Genomic DNA, 20,500 nt, shown 5'->3' with positions numbered 1-20,500 from the left:
TGTTTTGTCTTAAATTATTAACTCTTACTTCATTATACAATGTGGCAGATAATATCTCATCTCAATTTGTTCAGTTTTCAGATGTTGCTTTTTTAGCTTGGTCGCACAGGGGTTGTCCCCTGCAATCACACGTTTAGCTGAGAGCCAAATATTTCTATAGAATTTATGCTCAGATTTTTGAACTTCCACTTTCTGTGGTTCTCAGCCCTCAGTCCTCTCCTCTGGCATAGCAAATTAATTAGATTTCAATTTTCTATAGTACACAATTCTGCTCTCAAACTAGGAAATACGTATTTTAAAGGAGCAGCAAATCTACAAATCTCACATAATTCAGTTATGTCTTTCAGCTTTATCCTGTTCTATCTTTCCTGCTTGCTGTCTCTTCCTCCCACTCATGCATAGCTTAGTGGTCAACCAGGGATTTTGGCACTGTTGATAAACTTTTTGGAGCTCTTTTACTTCCATGATATTTCCCCTAAACGTTCAGCAACACTGAACTCTCTATTCTGCCACCTCTGGCTGTAAAGGATATGATTTAATGCTGCCAGAGCTAAGGATGTTAGGAACACTCTTAGGCCAAAACGCACAAACTTGAAATTCTTAACATGAACTCTTAACAAGAACCATGTCAATGATCAATGTCTTTCTTAGTAAAGAAAAAAAAATCTATGATTTATTCATATAATCATATATAATATTCTAAATTTTGTGGGTATCAGAGGTGATGTAGTAGATAGAGAATGATTTTGGAACCAGAAAGACTCTGTTAAAAGTACCTACTGCCCACTGACTATCTAGATAAGTATCTTAGCTTATCTAATTGTACCTTAGGAAGACATAGTTAATTGCGCTACCTCATATGCTTGTTTTAAGGAGAAAACATAAAAACATCTGACTGTGCTTGGTATATGGTAGGATTCTGACTGAATTTTTTTTCTTTTTTTACAGAGGAGGATAAATACAATATTTATTCTCCTTTACTCTTTAAGTATTTCCTGGCAGAAGGAATTGTCAATGGACATACTCTGTTGGTTGCATCTGCAAAAGAAGACCCTGCTGACATTTTACAGGTATAGAATATACTAATTCAATATTGCACTTTGAACATTTCATGAAAAAAATATTATTTTTATATATGTAAACAAAATATATATTTGAGTATATAGAAAGTATTTAAATGCATTAATTGGACCACATATATTATTTTTTCTTTCTTTTTTTTTGGAGGGGGGTGCTTTTTAGGGCCGCAGATGTGGCATATGGAAGTTCACAGGCTAGGGGTTGAATTGGAGCTACAGCCGCTGGCCTACACCACAGCTCACGGCAATGCCGGATTCTTAACATCCTGAGCAAGGCCAGGGATCAAACCCATGTCCCCCCTGGATCCCAGTCAGGTTCATTACCACTGAGCCATGAGAGGAATTCCCTTTTATTTTTTCTCTTAAAGAAAAGTATCAGGTTTATTTGGACATATAATCTCATCTTTAAATTAGTGTTCTGGGACAATTTTTAACAATTTCTAAATTTTTTAAGTTTTATCAAAGTAAGGAAATACTAATGAGCTATTAAAAATAAAATACCATTGTCATTTTTCTATGACAAAGCACAAAAAGTATTATTTTTAATATATACATGTTTAGCATGGTCCAGTTAGTATTCACACATTTAAAATAGACTGGATAAGAAAATTATGGTTGATAAAATTTTAATTATGGATATTCTTCATAACATTAGCACATAGACAAAGTTTTTAACTTCTCCGAAAAAATAAACAAAATATTTATGTAATTTAAAATGAGATGCTGAATACTAATATAGGTAAGTAGTATTTTCTCCTCTATAAGAATAGGTATAGATACTATGTATTTTCTGTGTAACATTCAGTTGGGATTTCATTGTGCCCAACTGAGAGTTGTAGGGAAAACTTATTTGTATCAAAAGGTCCAAAAATAAATGACCAAAACCCAAGGCATTAACAGTGTTTAGAGATGCAATGGGGGTGGGGGGGTTGCTATAATTCTTAGTTTTAATTTTAAGATGTATGATTGGGGATTTCTGAAACATATAGCCAAGGCAAATATTGCTGGTACAAGAAAAGGGAAAAGACAATATTCTAGACCATAATTATCTTAAAATTGTGTATAACTAAAAGACAAGTAAAGGATAAAAAGCCCCATCAGCTGCCTAAGATATATTATATAACCACCCAGCAATTTATCCATCATCCTTTTAAAACATATTCATGCCTATTGTAGTCAAAGCTCCTTTAGGAAGTCAGCATTAAGATGTAACACTGAAAAATTACACCCCTTAGAAAAGCCTATAGAACAATATACATGATGTTGTTAAGGCTTTTAAAAACACATATGGTAAGTATTTTTCAGTTAACTTTTTATATAAAAGAATTTTCTTGATCATTTCAAATATAGCTATGTGTGTATTCTCCATGAAAACTTTCTGTGGAATGTTTCCTAATATAGCAAAATTACATTTTAATGTTAAAATATTTAAACATTTATCATAGGCTGATTCCTTTTTATCAAATAAAAATTATATACACACATGCTCACCTAAACTTTTTTATTTTTTTGGCTTGTGGAAGTTCCTGGGCCCAGCATCGAACATTTGTCACAGCTGCAACCCCAGCTGCTGCAGTAACAATGCCGGATCCTTAACCCACTGTGCCACAAGGGAACTCCCTCAAAACATTTCTTAAGAAATTAAAAATGCTAAGATTTCTCTACTATATTCTTTTTTAGTTTTTAACAATATGATGTTATGTGTTAATTTAACAATATGATGTTATGTGTTAATACATAGAATTAAAGTAAATTTTCAGACATAAATATAAAAGCTATTTCATATTTTATAAAGGTCAGTTTTAAAACTTAATTTGAATATTTTTCAGTGACGACATGCCAGGTAGGTAATATTCATTCAGGAAAAGATATCTAATATCTAGAACAGAGCTTTCATTCTTAACTTGTTGCATTAACTTTTTGAGTTCTCCGTTATATATACTATACACTGTGTAACATCAGTCACAGTTAGGGCAAAGTAGGGGGCTAGAATGCTTTTAAGGAACTTCAAAGCTGTATTTTGTAATGCGTACCCAGGATAAGTACATGGTTACCAGCAGGATTGTCCTAACTACCTTGATGTTTACTAAAGGCTTACAGCATATATTTTTTAACATCAAACATACCACTAAGAAAATAGTTCAAATTTAAAATCAATTATGGGAGTTACCACTGTGGTGCAACAGGGTCAGCGGCATCTCTGGAGCCCTGGGGTGCAGGTTCAATCCCAGGCCCAACACAGTGGGTTGAGGATCTGGCATTGCCACAGCTGCAGTGTAGGTCACAACTGTGGCTGGGATCTGGTCCCTGGCCCATGAATTCCATGTGTGACAGTGTGGCTGCAAAGAAAAAAAGAAAAAGAAGATAATTGTGATGAAACTCCCCATGTTTATTTACTATCGAGAAAATCTTTAACTCAGAGTGAATGCTTTATAACCCATAAATCATGGAATAAGTTTCAGTTCATTAAAATAAACCACATCGGAGTTCCCGGCGTGGCTCAGTGGTTAACGAATCTGATTAGGAACCATGATGTTGCGGGTTCTATCCCGGGCCTCGCCCAGTGTGTTAAGGATCCAGTGTTCCCCTGAGCTGTGGTGTAGGTTGCAGACGTGGCTTGGATCCCATGTTGCTGTGGCTGTGGTGTAGGCAGGCAGCTACAGCTCTGATTAGACCCGTAGCCTGGGAATCTCCATATGCCGTGGGAGCAGCCCAAGAAATGGCAAAAAGACAAAAAAATAAAAAATAAATAAAGAAATAAACCATATCATATTTGATGAATTAATATAGTAATAACTTAGTAACAGAGTAATGTAGTATGAAAATTTAATCTAACATCTTTAGAATTCTTTTACATGGACTTTAAATCTATAATGATATTTTAATAATTTGAAAGCATTATTTTAAATCCCCAAATATCAGCCTTTTACCCCAATGTTGAACTCATTTGTTAATCTCTTATTCATTGTACCTTGTATCTTTTCCTTTATTTGATTCCTTGGTTTTAATTGAGACCAGATATTAGTGCATTTAGAATGAAATGAAGCAGCATTATTTGCTAAACAATATAAAGTTTGAGTTACTATTTAAAAAGTTTCTTTTCATTCTGTCAGTTTGATGTGAAGATTAAGTCTTTGGCATCCATCTGCTATTTATTGATCATGGAACAAGAGTTAGAAATTTAGAGAGTGGTCAGTTGTTTGCTCTTCGTGCATTGTAGTACAGTCTGATCTTTTGTACACAGAATACAAAAATGTTCAAATCCAACTAATGTTTTCCTTTAGTGCAAAAATTGAAACAGCTGTTAAGAATGAAGTTAAAAAAACATATTTTTAAACATTTTAAAAATTATAATTATCTCCAAAGTTATAGTTTTATGATTCAGAACAAAAGCAATACATCATGTTATAATTAAAAATTATTTATGACCTTTCTGTACTCCACTTTGCAAGCTTTATGCATGCTGAGTATCTTGTACATTTTCCCCCACACTTACACTTTTTCTAGCCTATATAATATTTAATGTATTTTATATCAAAACTGTTTTATCACTGTATATCTTTTGTCATAATGTGCAAATATCAAAAGACCTTTGAAGGCAGACCTGTAATCAGAATATGTTCCCTTCATTTCTTTGTCAACATTTTATTTGTTCAGAAAATTATCGGGCTATCTATAAGCTTTTCAGAGCTTACATCTCTGAAGTGCTAGTTGAGCCGGAAATTTGCTGTTTGACCCCAGGGTTTCATTCTTTTTTTCTCCCCCTAGCTACTTGTGAGAGCTTATTTAAAATTCTGAGTTCTCCCCTGGCAGCCACAGTTAGAGCTTCTTTGGCAAACTCAAAAGACTGAGAAAAAACATGCAGAGTCTCAGTACTGCTTCCAGTGACCTACATTTGTAGCCAGTTTTTAAAAGATGGCATGTGCCTTATTTTCCAATGAGGAAATGAAAGATAAGATGAAAATATAAAGGAAGATAAACCCACCTCTCTGTTACCAGCTAGTGAGAACATTTTTGATATACCATTAAAATAAACACACATTGACACTAATGTTTTTTCATCAGTCAACAAAAGAAAAGAATTTTGCATGCAGAAAAGTAGCCTAAGTTATACAGCAAAAATGCCATACCCTGATAAGATATTTATCCTCAAGAAAATGAAATATACTTGGGTTCCGAGCTTAGATTTTAATTTCTGTGTTGCTTCTTAATTAGCTGAAAGATCTTGCACAAGTCCCCTAACCTTTCACATCAAGATAGGGATGATACCCTGCCTACCTTATTCCAGAGTTAAAAATTAAAAATGACATATCTGGAGCTTTCTAAATCTTAAAACACTTATCCCAGGCCTCACATTTACTATCACAAATTTTATTTTGAACCCATAAAAAAGTGAATGGTTGTGAATACTTAATGGTCATGGGTGTGCTCAAAAGAAACGTTAAAATCTTAGAGCTGTTATATAGCACTTTTATCATTCTTGGAAAAGAAGCCAAAGTCAGAGTTAGAAATATTAGAAATGGAATTCAGGGGAACTCCCTGGTAGTCTAATGGTTAGGATTCAGTGCTTTCACTGCTGTGGCCAGGTTCTAGGAGCTGAGATCCACATCAAGTTGTATACCATAGCCAAAAAAAAGAAGAAGAAAAGAAAGAATGAAAGAAATAGAGTTCATTTTAATTTAGTTTTTCTGAAAAAGTATTCAAAAGAGAAAGTATTTAATCCTTTTGGGAGGGATAAATGACTTCAATTTTAAAAACCAGAGCCATTCAAACTAAAAGAAAATACTTTTTCATCAGCCCCCCCAAATTAACAAATTGTCCTATTTAATGAAACATTAAAGGATACCATGAAAGGAGAAAGACAGCATACCATCAAGGGTCATAGATTAAACAAGTATGAAGATATATAATGTACAAAAGGATAGAACTACTTTTTAAAACCCACAAAAAGGTAAGGCTATTTCTTCAGCTACTATTGGGGCAATTATTTCAGTGGCCAGGGTTTCTTTTTTGAAATTTTAAGTTTTGTGGACCAGAAACTAACAGGCAGTTGCAGAAAAGAGCCTTAGTTCCTCACATCCATCTTTTCATATTATGGTATATTAATAAAATCAGAGACACTTGGACTGTGCATATTGATTTTGTGAAATAGTCTCACTACAACTTGTATTGCATACATGTGTGTCTAAAAATCTGTGGTAGATTTCAAAAACAGGATAGATAGTATTAAAATGAAGACTTAGTTGGAAGTCAAAAATAGATCTGAAACTATGAAGTGAAGCTTCTTACCTTTACACTTCTTAAAACATCAGGGTGCTATAGAATTAAAGAAATGTATTTTGTTCTCTTACCCAGTTACCTCTACTTCTCTGTAGTCAATGAGAAAAAAGAAACATTGTTCTACTAACACCAAATTACTACAGAAAATAATTTTCAAATTTTTTTTTTGTCTTTTTAGGGCCGCACCCGCTGCATATGGAGGTTCCCAGGATAGGGGTCAAATCGGAGCTGTTTCTGCCAGCCTACACTACAGCCATAGCAACGCCAGATCCGAACCATGTCTGTGACCTACACCACAGCTCACGGCAATGCCAGATCCTTAACCCACTGAGCAGGGCCAGGGATCGAACCCTCAACCTCATGGTTCCTAATCAGATTCATTAACCACTGCGCCATGACAGGAACTCCTCAAATTTAATAAAAATAAAGTGATACCCAGTTTCATTTGGTACCCTACAATACCTTTGGATTTTTGTTTGTGACATTTTTCATAAGCTGGGTTTTTTCTGGAAAAATAAAAAATACATGGCATTGAACACTCGTGTGTTCCTAAGCTAGGAATTTAACTTATCATCATCTCTTAAATGAAGAGAATGCCTGATTCCATTCCTAATTGAGATTTCTTTGACGACAGATATCCATAAAACTTTAGAATACTTACTTTCCTACAATGTGAAAATGCTGTGACCTCAACTTAATAATTAATTGCTAGGTTTTGGTCACGATTTTAACTTTTTATTTTATTTTTGATAGGCAAGAAATAGATTTATTAAGATAGGACGCTTGTGAGAGATGAAGCAGGCAGTCAAAGAGGCTCTGCCTTAACTTTTGAAATAATTGTAAATATTTAGTTGCATCATGTTTTTAGAAATTACACTAAACGAAGTCAGAAAGAGAAAGACAGATACCATATGATATCACTTATATGTGGAATTTAAACTGTGGCACAAATGAACATATCTATAAAACAGAAACAGACTGGCAGAGATAGAGAACAGACTTGTGGTTGCCAGTGGAGTAGGGGGGTGGAAGAGTGGGGTTAGTAGATGCAACCTGTTACATTTAGAATGGATAAGCACTGAGGACTTACTGTATAGCACAGGAAACTGTATCTATCTCTTGGTATAGACCATGTGGAAGATAACATAAGAAAATGAATGTGTATATATGTATGATTAGGTCAGTTTTCTGTACAGCAGAAATTGGCACAGCCTTGTAAATCAACTATAATAAAAATTTTTTAAATATTAAAAAAACTTCCAGCATTAAGATCAAAAAGGAATTATTTTAGAGTTCCCTTTGTGGCTCAGCAGTTAACGAATCCAACCAGGATCCATGAGGATATGGGTTCAATCCCTGGCCTTGCTCAGTGGGTTAAGGATCTGGCGATGCCGTGACCTATGGTAGCTGGCAGACATGGCTCGGATCTCACATTGCTGTGGCTGTGGTGTAGGCTGGCAGCTGCAGCTATGATTTGACCCCTAGCCTTATGCCACAGATGCAGCCCTATAAAAACAAAAACAAAAAAAGAAAAAAGAAAAATGATTATTTTAGTTAGGTCACAATATTTAAAGGAATTTTATAGGAATGCTTTCCCAACATAAGAATCCTTCTATGACAAATAATTATTGTATAACCTGTTTGTTTAATGTAGATTTTCACATATCATGTTTTCTTAAAACAGGTTAATATACAAATATCTAAGTTGATGTGTTTAGGAAAATTGATAATATTTATATAGACCTCATGGAGACTTGTTCTTAACAGCTTGACTGCTCTGATTTTTTATATATGTGAGAAAATAATTATGGAAGCTAATATCAGAATTTTCCAAGAAACTCTCTTTAAATTCCTTTTATGTCAGTGCCATCTGCAAGCAGTATTGAAAGTATGTAGCTGCTTTGGTCAAGACTAGGAATGCTGTATATGGTATTAGCAGGCATATTCTAGGGCCTCTGTAAGGAATTTAAATTTGTTTACCTCATTTTCCCATTATCACTACTAGATTGCTGTTGATCTTAGGGATTAATACATGCCTTACTTGCTTTGAGATCCTGCTATGACTGATGCACTTAAAAATGTGATGGTTTAGGAGTTCCCGTCGTGGCGCAGTGGTTAACGAATCCGACTAGGAACCATGAGGTTGCGGGTTCGGTCCCTGCCCTTGCTCAGTGGGTTGACGATCCGGCGTTGCCGTGAGCTGTGGTGTAGGTTGCAGACGCGGCTCGGATCCCGCGTTGCTGTGGCTCTGGCGTAGGCTGGTGGCTACAGCTCCGATTCAACCCCTAGCCTGGGAACCTCCATATGCCGCGGGAGCGGCCCAAGAAATAGGAGCAACAACAACAACAAAAAAGACAAAAGACAAAAAAAAAGTGATGGTTTGAAAAAATATATATATATATATAAAAAAAATATATATATATATATATATATTTTTTTTTTTTTGCTTTTTAGGGCTACACTTGCGGCATATGGAAGTTTCCAGGCTAGGGGTCCGATCAGAGCTACAGCCACAGGCCTATGCCACAGCCATAGCAATGGAGGATCCATGTTGCATCTGCAACCTACACCATAGCTCATGGCAACACTGTATCCTTAACCGACTGAGTGAAGCCAGGGATCGAACCCACATCCTCATGGATACTAATAGGGTTCGTTTCTGCTGAGCCACAGCAGGAACTACCTAGTATTATTATTTTGCCGCCTCTTTTTTTTTTTTTCTTTTTTCTTAACCTTAGTACAACTCTTTCCCTTCATTTCTTTTTTTGTTGTAATGATTTTTATTTTTTCCATCCTAGCTGGTTTACAGTGTTCTGTCAATTTTCTACTGTACAGCAAGGTGACCCAGCACACACACATATACATTTTTTTCTCACATTATCTGAATACTTCTTGTGCAGACCTCCATTTCCTGTTCTTCATGTTATCCTCCTTCCCTCTGTCTTAGTCAAGAAAATTGAGATTTTTTTTTCCTATCTCCTCAACACATTTCTGGTTTCCATATTAAAGAGAAATGTGATAAGGCTCGAAGGAAAAGTATTGAGAACACTGCTCATATCCCAGTGGTTTAATTTTCTGTTTTTCAGATTAATATAGTTGATGTCGTTGCCAACTTACAAGCATCATTTTTGTCAGTAGCTTATCATTGAGTTTAGCTAAAATAACGTTGGTATTCTAATGTGAAAGTGTTTTTCACCTTTCTTGTAATATCAATAATTTTGCCACCTTTTCGTTCAAGAAAAAAAATCTGAAATTTCACTAAGATGTTCCCTAATCTGTACTGCATTTAGTTTATAATATGAATGGAAACAGGTTAATTTATTAATTACTAATCTTAAAATCTATGAGTTTAAAAAACATTTTTAATGTAAAGTCAGCTATACTCCAGGACCTTCTGACTTTCTCCATGCAATCTATATTTCTGAGTGCTTTTAACAATGAAAGTTGCTTCTCCTCCCTATGCTTTTAAATATTTAAATGAAGATAGTTGTGGAGAACATATCTTTAATATATGAATATTCAGGTTAGATATTTGGAGTATGTTTATATTCAAATTATGATAATCAGTAAATCTTTGGATTTGTTTCTCTTTCCAACTTTCAGAGAATAAACAGTCCCTCCAAAATCCCTCGTAAATCAACAAAGTAATATCCTTACTGATACAATATAATATACTTACTGATACATGGATAATGCTTAAGTAGTATTAATTATACAGTTACCAAAACCTGGAAGGATCAAAAGATTTTATTTTTAAGAAGGATTTCTCATGCTGCATGGATTATGTTGCTACATAATAGCTCAGTAGTACTTCTGCTGAATTGTAAAATAGCTTAGAGAGGAGTACGATGCCCATAGTTGGTGTAATGCATTGGTAATTAAGAGGGTGGGAGGTTAAGCTTCATTAACTGCTGAGGGATTGTATCTTGGGTTTTATTATGCCCTAGAGAACATAAAAGGTGAGAAGGGTCAAACTGTTGGAATCAGATTTTGCTTGTGCATCTGCCAAAGCAAAGACCACAAAATAATATAGCAGTAAGCACTGAATAACATGAATTGAAAAGGAAAGCAATGTATTTACCACATCTTATATATATATGAGGATAAATGTTTCTGGCGAAAAAAATAAAAGTTAAATACTGGAGTGTATTTTGGTATTGGAAGTTTGTAATAATTTGGTTTAATATAGATATTTTTGAGTAGAATAAGTACTTGTTTTCGTACAAAGGTACTGCCAATTTCTTTATTCTTGTTAATTTAATAATTTGATATATTTGATTAAAAGGCAAATTTTATACTTTACATAAAGTCTTTTGTATGGAACTTACGATGCCTGCTTTTTGTTTTTATATATGAACCTTGTTACCAGTGTATGGGGACTGTAAGCACCACATTACAAATAGAACCAAAACTCTGATGTATATTCTCTCTCTTAGGAAATAAGTATATAACGACAATACAATATACAATGCATTCTGTTTGTACACTGGGTTAGAAATCAAGACTAGGGATTTTCAGAAGTATGAAGGAGGATCCTGATGTGTGATTGACAGCTGTAATAGCAGCATATTAAAGGGCTTATTCTTAGCATTCTCTCAAAATAGACTTTTTATCAAAACATCAATTAAATTTTTGTTTGATTAGATACAGACATTGCAATGAATTATTAGGTTACAGACACAGTGATCATCTCTGATAGGGTCAGTGATTCACTGTGAGCAGAGTAGATGATGGCATACTTCAGAAATTTTAGAACTTACCAATATAACAACAATATAAACTCCTACATATATTTCTGAATATTAGAAGACAAAACTACCAAAATATTTTCCTCCAAAATCTCATTTCTTGATATATCTTTCAGTCATTCATTTTCGCTTGAATTCTGAATAGCAGTATTGAAACCATTTTAAGACAAAATTTTCATATAATGGATTTTTTTAAATAAGAGAATCATATAGGATGATCTGACACCGTTACCTTAAGATGAGTTTTTTTTCTTCACAGTACTTAAAAACCACACTACTGAAGATTCTTAATTTCTATGGACAAATTTTTAAATTTGTTATTTTTGTTCAGATTACTGGTTAAAAAAATGAAGAGCAACCAGGTGTTCCTATAGGTCTTAATTAGGTAAAGTACTAGCATAAAATACCATTTATCTATACCATATTGAGATAAAACTTTGTTGTATATTGATGGAAAGCTTAAAAACAGAGATGCTAAAGGAATTTTGGCCCGCTCATGAAAGATGTACCGTATTTTATGAAATCTAATACGTCATCGATTTGTAAGATGCATCATTATTTTATGTACCACCAATACAAAACCACTGCCAAATAAACTAGGGCAGAATGTTGTTTCTTTTTCACTTAGAATTTTTATTTAATCCTTTTTAAAAGAGTTTTCTTAAACATTTAAAAAAGTCATATCACACTTGTATATAAAAAGGCAAGCAAAATATGTAACATACATGAAACTTAAATTCATATTACTACTGTAATGAATCACCTTCTGATTCACATTGATAACACTTTTTTCACACCTCATATTTTTCATTTGATACTGTTCTCTACATCATCAAGAGTTCTGGTGATCCAGCATTTCTTAAAAGATGCTCCACTACTGCATTCAACTTTTATTATAGAACAATTACATCCATTGTGCAAGAGTTGTTGCGGATGCTTTCTTGATTTTCTCAGGAAGTATCGATGGAGGTTTAAAAGAAAGCCAGCTTTCATAGTCTTCCTTAACTGAGCCTTATGTAAATTCTTGGCTAAAATGTTGAAGTATTACATTTGTCCACTTACACAACAGAAATAACACTAAGATTGTACAGATGAAGACAATGATAACTTTGTGTCTGCTGCCCTGCTACCTGGCTGACAATTTAATAAAGTACTATCAATTATAAAATGCATCCTGATTTCAGAAATAGTACTACGTGAAGGAAAAAATTAGTTAGAATCAGTGAAATACAGTAAATATATGCCTAATTTTTAACCTAGGTTCTGATATGTTAGAATTACTCAGTTGTCACAAATCTTATTTGTTCCCACTCATTGTTAAGGCCATCAATTTATTTATTTATTTGGGAAAGCTTTATTGTCTTATTTTATTTTTGTTTTTTTTTTACATATTTTTATTTTATTTTATTCTTTTACTTATTCATTTTTTTATATAATGATTTTTTTTTCCATTATAGCTGGTTTACAGTGCTCTGTCAATTTTCTACTGTACAGCATGGTAACCCAGTTATATGCCATTAATTTAAAAATAATTACCACTTTTAATGTATTGGTATTTCTTGGAAATACATCTGTGTCCCTATAAAATTGGAATTTAACCTGTGTTTTTGTTGTTGTTGTTGTTGTTGTTGTTGTTGTTGCTATTTCTTGGGCCGCTCCCGCGGCATATGGAGGTTCCCAGGCTAGGGGTTGAATCGGAGCTGTAGCCACCAGCCTACACCAGAGCCACAGCAACGCGGGATCCGAGCCGCGTCTGCAACCTACACCACAGCTCACGGCAACGCCGGATCGTTAACCCACTGAGCAAGGGCAGGGACTGAACCCGCAACCTCATGGTTCCTAGTCGGATTTGTTAACCACTGCGCCACGATGGGAACTCCCATTAACCTGTGTTCTTTAAAATGTTTTTGTTTTTGGGGTTTTTTTTTTTTTTGCTTTTTTAGGGCCACGCCTGTAGCATATGGAAGTTCCCAGGCTAGGGATCGAATCAGAGCTGCGGCTGTGGGCCTACACCACAGCCACAGCACTGCTGGATCTGAGCTGCATCTGTGACCTTCACCACAGCTCAGGGCAACACTGGATTGTTAACCCATTGAGTGAGTCCAGGGATCGAACGAACCCATGTCCTCATGGATACTGGTTGGGTTCGTAACCCACGGAGCTACAATAGGAACTCCAAAATGTATTTCTTGATATGTGTTTCATTCAGCAGTATCATGCAAGTGTTATCTTGCTCATTTGAGAAGTATTTCACCAGGAGGAGAAATTATATTAATGGAAAAAAAGAATATCCTTTCTACTCTAATTAGGAAAATACTAAAGCTGATAAATCAGGAACTGAACCATTTGTTTGGTATAGGTTTTTCTGTGAAATACTAAAAATAAAATGAAACAATCCTGTCAGTAGTCAAGTTCTTCTAAGGAAATGCTTTAGTCTTTTTTTTTTTTTTTAGCTGTGCTCACAGCATGTGGAAATTCCCAGGCCAGAGATTGAACCTGCACCACAGCAGCAACCTGAGCCACTGCAGTGACAATTCCAGATCCTTAACCCCCTGTGCCACAAGGGAACTCTGCTTTTGTCCTTTAAAAGGTGGATGAATTTTCTATGCTGAAAGAAAATTAAGGAAATGTACCTTTGTTTTAAAAATCTATCAACCCTATTGAGGTAATCTTGATAAGTCTGATAAATATAGTTGTTTATAATTTATAAAATACATTTTTTCCTCAGGAATTTTTGATTGCATTTGCAATTGGAGACCTATTTTTCATAACACATTTCAATTAAGAATTTTCAGAGATATACTTTATTATAAAAATATGGAGTCCCCATTGTGGCTTAGCAGGTTAAGAACCCAACATAGATAGTAAAATAAAAAATAATTTCCTGAACTGAGAATTCTAGGTTTAATATCAGATTTCTTCATTCTTTGGTGATATTTTTTTCCTTATCTTTTAAAATCCAGTGTTGCTGAGATAATGAAATTGATGTGGAGTCAGCCTTATGCTCCAAGGCCCATTCACTCCAGGCTTGTGGTGGAAGGGGCAGCCCTAATGATCTCTAGATCAACTTTTGGGTCCTCCTTCCCTTTTCTTGAAGGATAAGCTCATGTTGGATGCCAAACAGCTCTGTGGGCTTGTGTAAAATCCAAGAATTTGTTAATTCCATCTTGCCTTCCATGGTCCCATACTTGCACTTAACATCCATAATTGTAGCATATACTTCAAAACTTTTCCAGTCTCTACTCATTTCCACGTTCCACAACCACATTTACATTCTTAAGTATTTGATGCAGCAGCATACCACTTCTTTTTTTTTTTTTTTTTGACTTTTTGTCTTTTTAGGGCCATACCCGCAGCATATGGAGGTTCCCAGGCTAGGGGTCTAATCAGAGCTGTGGTCGTCGGCCTATGCCACAGCCACTGCAATGCCAGATCCAAGCCACTTCTGTGACCTACCCCATGGCTCATGGCAAGGCCAGATCCTTAATCCACTGAGCAAGGCCAGGGTTCTAACCTGCAACCTCATGATTCCTAATTGGATTCGTTTCTGCTGCGCCACCACAGGAACTCTGAATGTACCACTTCTTGATATTAAAATCTTAGTCACTTGGGCTACCCTAACAAAATATCAGATACAAGTGACTTAAACCACAGGAATTTAATTTCTCACAGCTCTGAAGAGTGGGAAGTCCAAGATCACAGTACATGTTATTCAATTTCCAGTGAGAGCTCTCTTTCTGACTTGTAAATGTCCACTTTTCCCCTAAAGGCCTTATCTCCAAATACTATCATATTAAAGGGTTAGAGTTTGTTTATTTTCTGTAGATAGATTTATTTGTGCCATATATTACTTTCCAGGTCTGTGATATCATGTGGTATTTGTCTTTCTCTTTCTGACTTACTTTACTTAGTATGAAAGTCTCTGGTTGCATTATTTTGTTCTCTCTTATGGCTAAGTAATATTCCATTGTGTATATGTACCACATCTTCTTAATCCAATCATCTATTGATGGACAAGTTATTTCCATGTCTTTGGCTATTATGAATAGTGCTGCCATGAACAGAGAGGTACATGTATCTTTTTCAATGCAAGTTTTGTCTGGAAATATGCCCAAGAATAGGGTTGCTGGATCATACGGTTTCTCAGCTACAGGAAAGAAACAAACTCATGGACATGGAGAATAGACTTGTGGTTGCCAAGGGAGGGCAGGAGGGAGTGGGATGGACTGGGAGTTTGGGGTTAGTAGATGCAAACTATTGCATTTGGAGTGGATAAGCAATGAGGTCCTGCTGTATAGCATGGGGAACTATATCTAATCACTTGTGGTGGAAAATGATGGAATATAATGTGAGAAAAAAGAATGTATATATCTATATATATATGTAAATGTATATCAGAGTAACTTTGCTATACAGCAGAAATTGACAGAACATTGTAAGTCAACTATAATAAAAATTTTTGTGTTTTATTTTTTTAAATTTTTTTAAATTGTTATTTCCCCAATACAATTTTTTTTTCTACTGTACAGCATGGTGACTCAGTTACACACACGTATACATTCTTTTTTCTCACATTTTCATACTCCATCATAAGTGACCAGACGTAGTTCCCAGTGCTACACAGCAGGATCTCATTGCTAATCCATTCCAAAGGCAATAGTTTGCACATATTAACTCCAAGCTCCCAATCCACCCCACTCCCTTCCCCTCCCCCTTGGCAACCACAAGCCTATTCTCCAAGTCCATGATTTTCTTTTCTATGGAAAAGTTTGTGCCATATATTAGATTCCAGATATAAGTGATATCATACGGTATTTGTCTTTCTCTTTCTGACTTATTTCATTCAGTATGAGAGTCTCTAGTTCCATCTATGTTGCTGCAAATGGCATTATGTCATTCTTTTTTATGGCTGAGTAGTATTCCATCATGAAAAAATGCTCAACATCACTGATTATTAGAGAAATGCAAATCAAAACTACCACAAGATACCACCTCACACCAGTCAGAATGGCCATGATTAATAAGTCCACAAATAACAAATGCTGGAGGGGTGTAGAGAAAAGGGAACCCTCCTGTTCTGTTGGTGGGTATGTAACTTGGTACAACCACTATGGAGAACAGTATGGAGGTACCTTAGAAATCTATACATAAAACTACCATATGAACCACCAATCCCACTCTTGGGCATATGTATGGGCAAAAACTTTCCTTAAAAAAGACACATGCACTCACATGTTCATTGCAGCTCTATTCACAATAGCTAAACCCTGGAAACAACCCAAATGTCCATCAACAGATTATTGAATTAGGAAGATGTGGTATATATACACAATAAAAAAATTTTTTAAAGAAAGAGTTAGGGGAGTTCCTGTTGTGGCACAGTGGTTAACGAATCCTACTAAGAACCATGAGGTTGCGGGTTCGATCCCTGGCCTTGCTCAGTGGGTTAATGATCCAGCATTGCGGTGAGCTGTAGTGTAGGTTGCAGACGCAGCTTGGATCCCTCGTTGCTGTGGCTCTGGCATAGGCAGGTGGCTACAGCTCTGATCCGACCCCTAGCCTGGGAACCTCCATATGCATCGGGAGTGGCCCAAGAAATGGCAAAAAGACCAAAAAAAAAAAAGAGTTAGAACTTCAACCTAAGAATTTGCAAGGACATAAACATTCAGTCCATAACACCATAGCAGGTGTTAAGGATGAAAAGATGACTAAGACATAGTCCCTGCCCTTAATCTCACAATGGAATTTTTTTTAATGATTTTTATTTTTTCCATCATAGCTGGTTTACAGTGTTCTGTCAGTTTTCTTCTGTACAGCAAGATGACCCAGTCACACATTATATATACATTCTTTTTCTTACATTGTCATGCTCCATCATAAGTGACTAGATATAGTTCCTAGTTCTATACAGCAGTATATCATTGTGGAATTTTTGATATTTGAAAAGACTTTGTAATAATAAAGACACATAAAGAATTTTTATATAGACTGGTTTTTTTTACTGGCTGCACCCATGGCCTACAGAAGTTCCTAGGCCAGGGATTGAATCTGAGCTGCAACCTATACTTCAGCTGCAGCAATATGGAATACTTTTAACCCACTACCCTGGGCCAGGGATCAAACCCACATTTCCATAGCGACCCAAGCCGCTGTAGTCCGATTCTTAACCTACCTGCCACATCAGGAACTCCATTATAGACTTTTTTAAGTCGAGGCTTCTAAAACACTACTTTAAGAATAATACTGGCAACTCTAGCAAAGATACAAATTCAAATGCTTTTTGTTGTGCTGAATTTTATAGTGAATGCAATATGTACCTTCAGTTTTTAAGGAAAAAACATCTGTAGTTAATGAGGTGGAAGAGGGGAGGTGAGGGAAGGGGGTAGATTGCTATTTCCTTTATTTCATTTCTTTCCTTTAATGTTGCAGCTCCACTTAAGAGAGGGTCTCTTGTGTTGGATAGTCATCCTCATATATGGATATTCCCAAAAGAGCTATCTTTGCCTCAAGCACCAATCACTCTTCCAACCTGTGGTAGTTTTAATACAAACACACTGCTTAATAGAATAAGAAATATTAAGCTGCTTTTCCTTAAAAGAAAGATAGTATACCTAATAGGCCCTTTGAGACTCCATAACTCACTCAGTTCTGCAAAATAAACATTTTTTGAAATGCTCTTACATTAATAGGAAATATTTATTTTAGTATTGATATAAAAATGAGTTTGGGGTTGGTGGAGGTTACATAGACCAGCATCAGCTCTTTCTTATTTATTTGCCTTCTTATTTGTATCTTGCTTTTTTTTTTCAGTTTTTGTGTTTATTTGTATCCTTAGATAAAACATCAATTTTTGTTCCCATATAATAGCAACACACAAACATTGTCTTTATCCTTCTATTTCTCCTTTCAATATATTTAATTCCCCTTCCCAGGTCAAGTCAGCTTTTCAGTGTTTACACTATGTAAATTTATTAGTTACAGTATTTAACATTCTGTAATTATATGCATATCCTCCTTTTTGGTGCACCTATTATTTTTTCTGTAGTTAATAATTGCCTCATTTTTTTCAACTGTATCAACTACCACTTCATCTCCAAACTTCCCATTAAAGCCCTCAAGCGCTTCCTTAATTGTTCCAGCATCATCTCCTTAGACTCTTCCTTTCCTAAACGGACTGCTTGCTCTCTAGGCTGGCTTCACAGCTGTTACTCTGGCACTTCCCTTCTTCATCCTTGCAATTGCCCTGATTTTGCTCCTGGTGGAGCACGTCCTCTGATAACATGAAAGTGAGTGAAGTAGAAGGTAGCTGTGAGGTGATGGGGGGTTTTTTGTTTAATTTTGTATGTCTGAAAATGTCTTAATTTTACCCTTAAATTTTACATTAGTTTGGTTGACTATAATGTACTAGGCTGGAAATAAGATTACCTCTATAAAGCCCCATATTGCTGTGGCAGTTTGATGCCATTCATCTTCCTGATCTGCCCCCACCCAACCCCAGGAAGCTTTTCAGATATTTTCTTTTGTCTCTCTTGTTCTGATGTGTCAGAATTGTGTGCATTGGTGTAAGCCTTTTTTTTTTTTTTTTTCCCATTCATAGTTTGAATATTCCGTAGGATTTTAAAACTAAAATCTCCTGTTTTTCATTTCTGGATATTTCTCTTAGATTATTTCTTTGCTATTTTCCTCTGCTCTGCTTTCTCTTTTTCTGTCTAGAATTCCTTTTATAATGTCAGCCTGCTGGAAATCTTATAAATATTTTCTTTACTCCCATGTTCTATCTCTTTAAGAAGCAGTATAGCATAATGATTAAGAAACCAAGTAATAGAGCAAGACTGTCTTCGCTCTGCCATTAAACTACTTTATGACCTTCAATAAGCTAATCAACCTTTGTGCTCCAGTGTTTTCATCTTTAAAATGGGTTTTGGAAGTTCCTACTATGGTGCAGTGGGTTAATGCTCTGGCTTCTCTCTGTGGCATTGCCCATTGGATCCCTGGCCCAGTGCAGTTGTGGCTTAGGTTCCAGATGTGGCTCAGATTCACACCCTGGCCTGGGAACCTCCATGTGCCATGGGTGTGACCGAAAAGAAAAAATAAAATAAAAGGGGTTTAATAATAGTGCTTATATCTTAATGTTGTTTTAAGGATTAAATATATATTAATTATATAAAGTGCTTGGAATAGTGTCTAGCGGTTGGAAAGCACTAAAACATGATAGTGGGGTTTTTTGTTGTTATCATTGCTATTATCATCATCATTATTCTTTTGTTCTGAGAGATTTGGCCAACTTGATCTTCTTGAATTTCTGGTCAATTTTTTTTTTCAAATCTGCTGTTATATTTTTAATTTCTAGACACTCAGGTTTTCTGATAGTTCCCTTTTACTAAAGTATTTTTCTTTTTTTATATACCATCTCATATGATAGATGTTACTGTTTATTCTTTTTGGCCTTTTATCTGTTTCCAGCATTGATTCTATTTCCTGGTCATTTGTCTTGGTCTCTGAATTCCATATTAGATGATTTTCTCAAATATCTGATAATTATTGGCTGTCCTTTGACACTGAAGAGTGAGGGACTAGAAAGCTAATTTGGACGTGCTGGGTATTTGGGACATAACATGTACTCTGGTAGGTTTACTGAGCTTAGCTAATGATATCTCTCTGAAGCTCTTTTCTCTTTGTCGGTTTCCCCGAGAGGAATCCTCAACTATCCCAGTCTCCTGCCTGTCCTGCATAGGGTGGCTTCTGGACTTCTGAGAGCCTAGCAGTGGACGCCGACCCTCCCTTGGGGGGCAGGGGGGGCAGTTGTCTCACTACTCCTGTCTGAAGACTTTCAATATATTACCGTGTCTTCAAAATGTTTCTCACCTCTGCCCTCTGCAGAGCTTCTAATTCCCAAAGTTAGTCTGATTTGACCACTTCATTTCAGTGGCACAGTGGGGCAAGGGTAGTGTCATAACTCTTTGGAAAGAGTAGGGCATCTGGAGATCTTACTTTTCCTTTTAAAGATTTTCAACCAGTTCTTTGGTTTTCACTCAGGAGTATTGCTTTTGGCTTGCTGAAATTCCACATTGTTTTGTTTTCCTACTATGCTAATTTAAGATTTGCTAAAGTCAAATGTTGGAAACCAGGGTGTTTATTATTATCTTTTCTGTTCTTTTCTGTGTGTTTTATTTATCTCAAAGAAAAAAATAATAATTTGAGATGCAAAGAATTTGTTTTAAATAACAGTGTTTATTGTAGCATTCTTAGACAGCAAACAACCTTAAGATTCAACAGTAGGGAAATGATAAACTGCATTTTTATTTTTTTTGGCCATGCCCAGGGGCATGTGGAAGGTCCCAGGGTCAGGGATTCAACCCACACCACAGCACAAGCCACAGCATTGATAATCCA

General features: G+C 35.6%; 1 protein-coding gene across 1 annotated transcript in view; it reads left to right on the top strand.

The window, feature by feature from the left end:
- The window catches only part of ELP4 (elongator acetyltransferase complex subunit 4), a 175,755-nt gene that overhangs the window by 24,171 nt on the left and 131,084 nt on the right, over positions 1 to 20,500 (top strand). The window contains exon 3 of the mRNA XM_047774605.1: positions 949 to 1,070. Coding sequence (XP_047630561.1) covers positions 949 to 1,070 — 122 coding nt within the window. The remainder of the gene's footprint in view (positions 1 to 948; positions 1,071 to 20,500) is intronic.

The sequence above is a fragment of the Phacochoerus africanus genome, chromosome 4 (assembly GCF_016906955.1).
Source record: "Phacochoerus africanus isolate WHEZ1 chromosome 4, ROS_Pafr_v1, whole genome shotgun sequence".
Classification (NCBI taxonomy): domain Eukaryota; kingdom Metazoa; phylum Chordata; class Mammalia; order Artiodactyla; family Suidae; genus Phacochoerus; species Phacochoerus africanus.
This window is presented reverse-complemented; position numbering and strand designations above follow the sequence as displayed.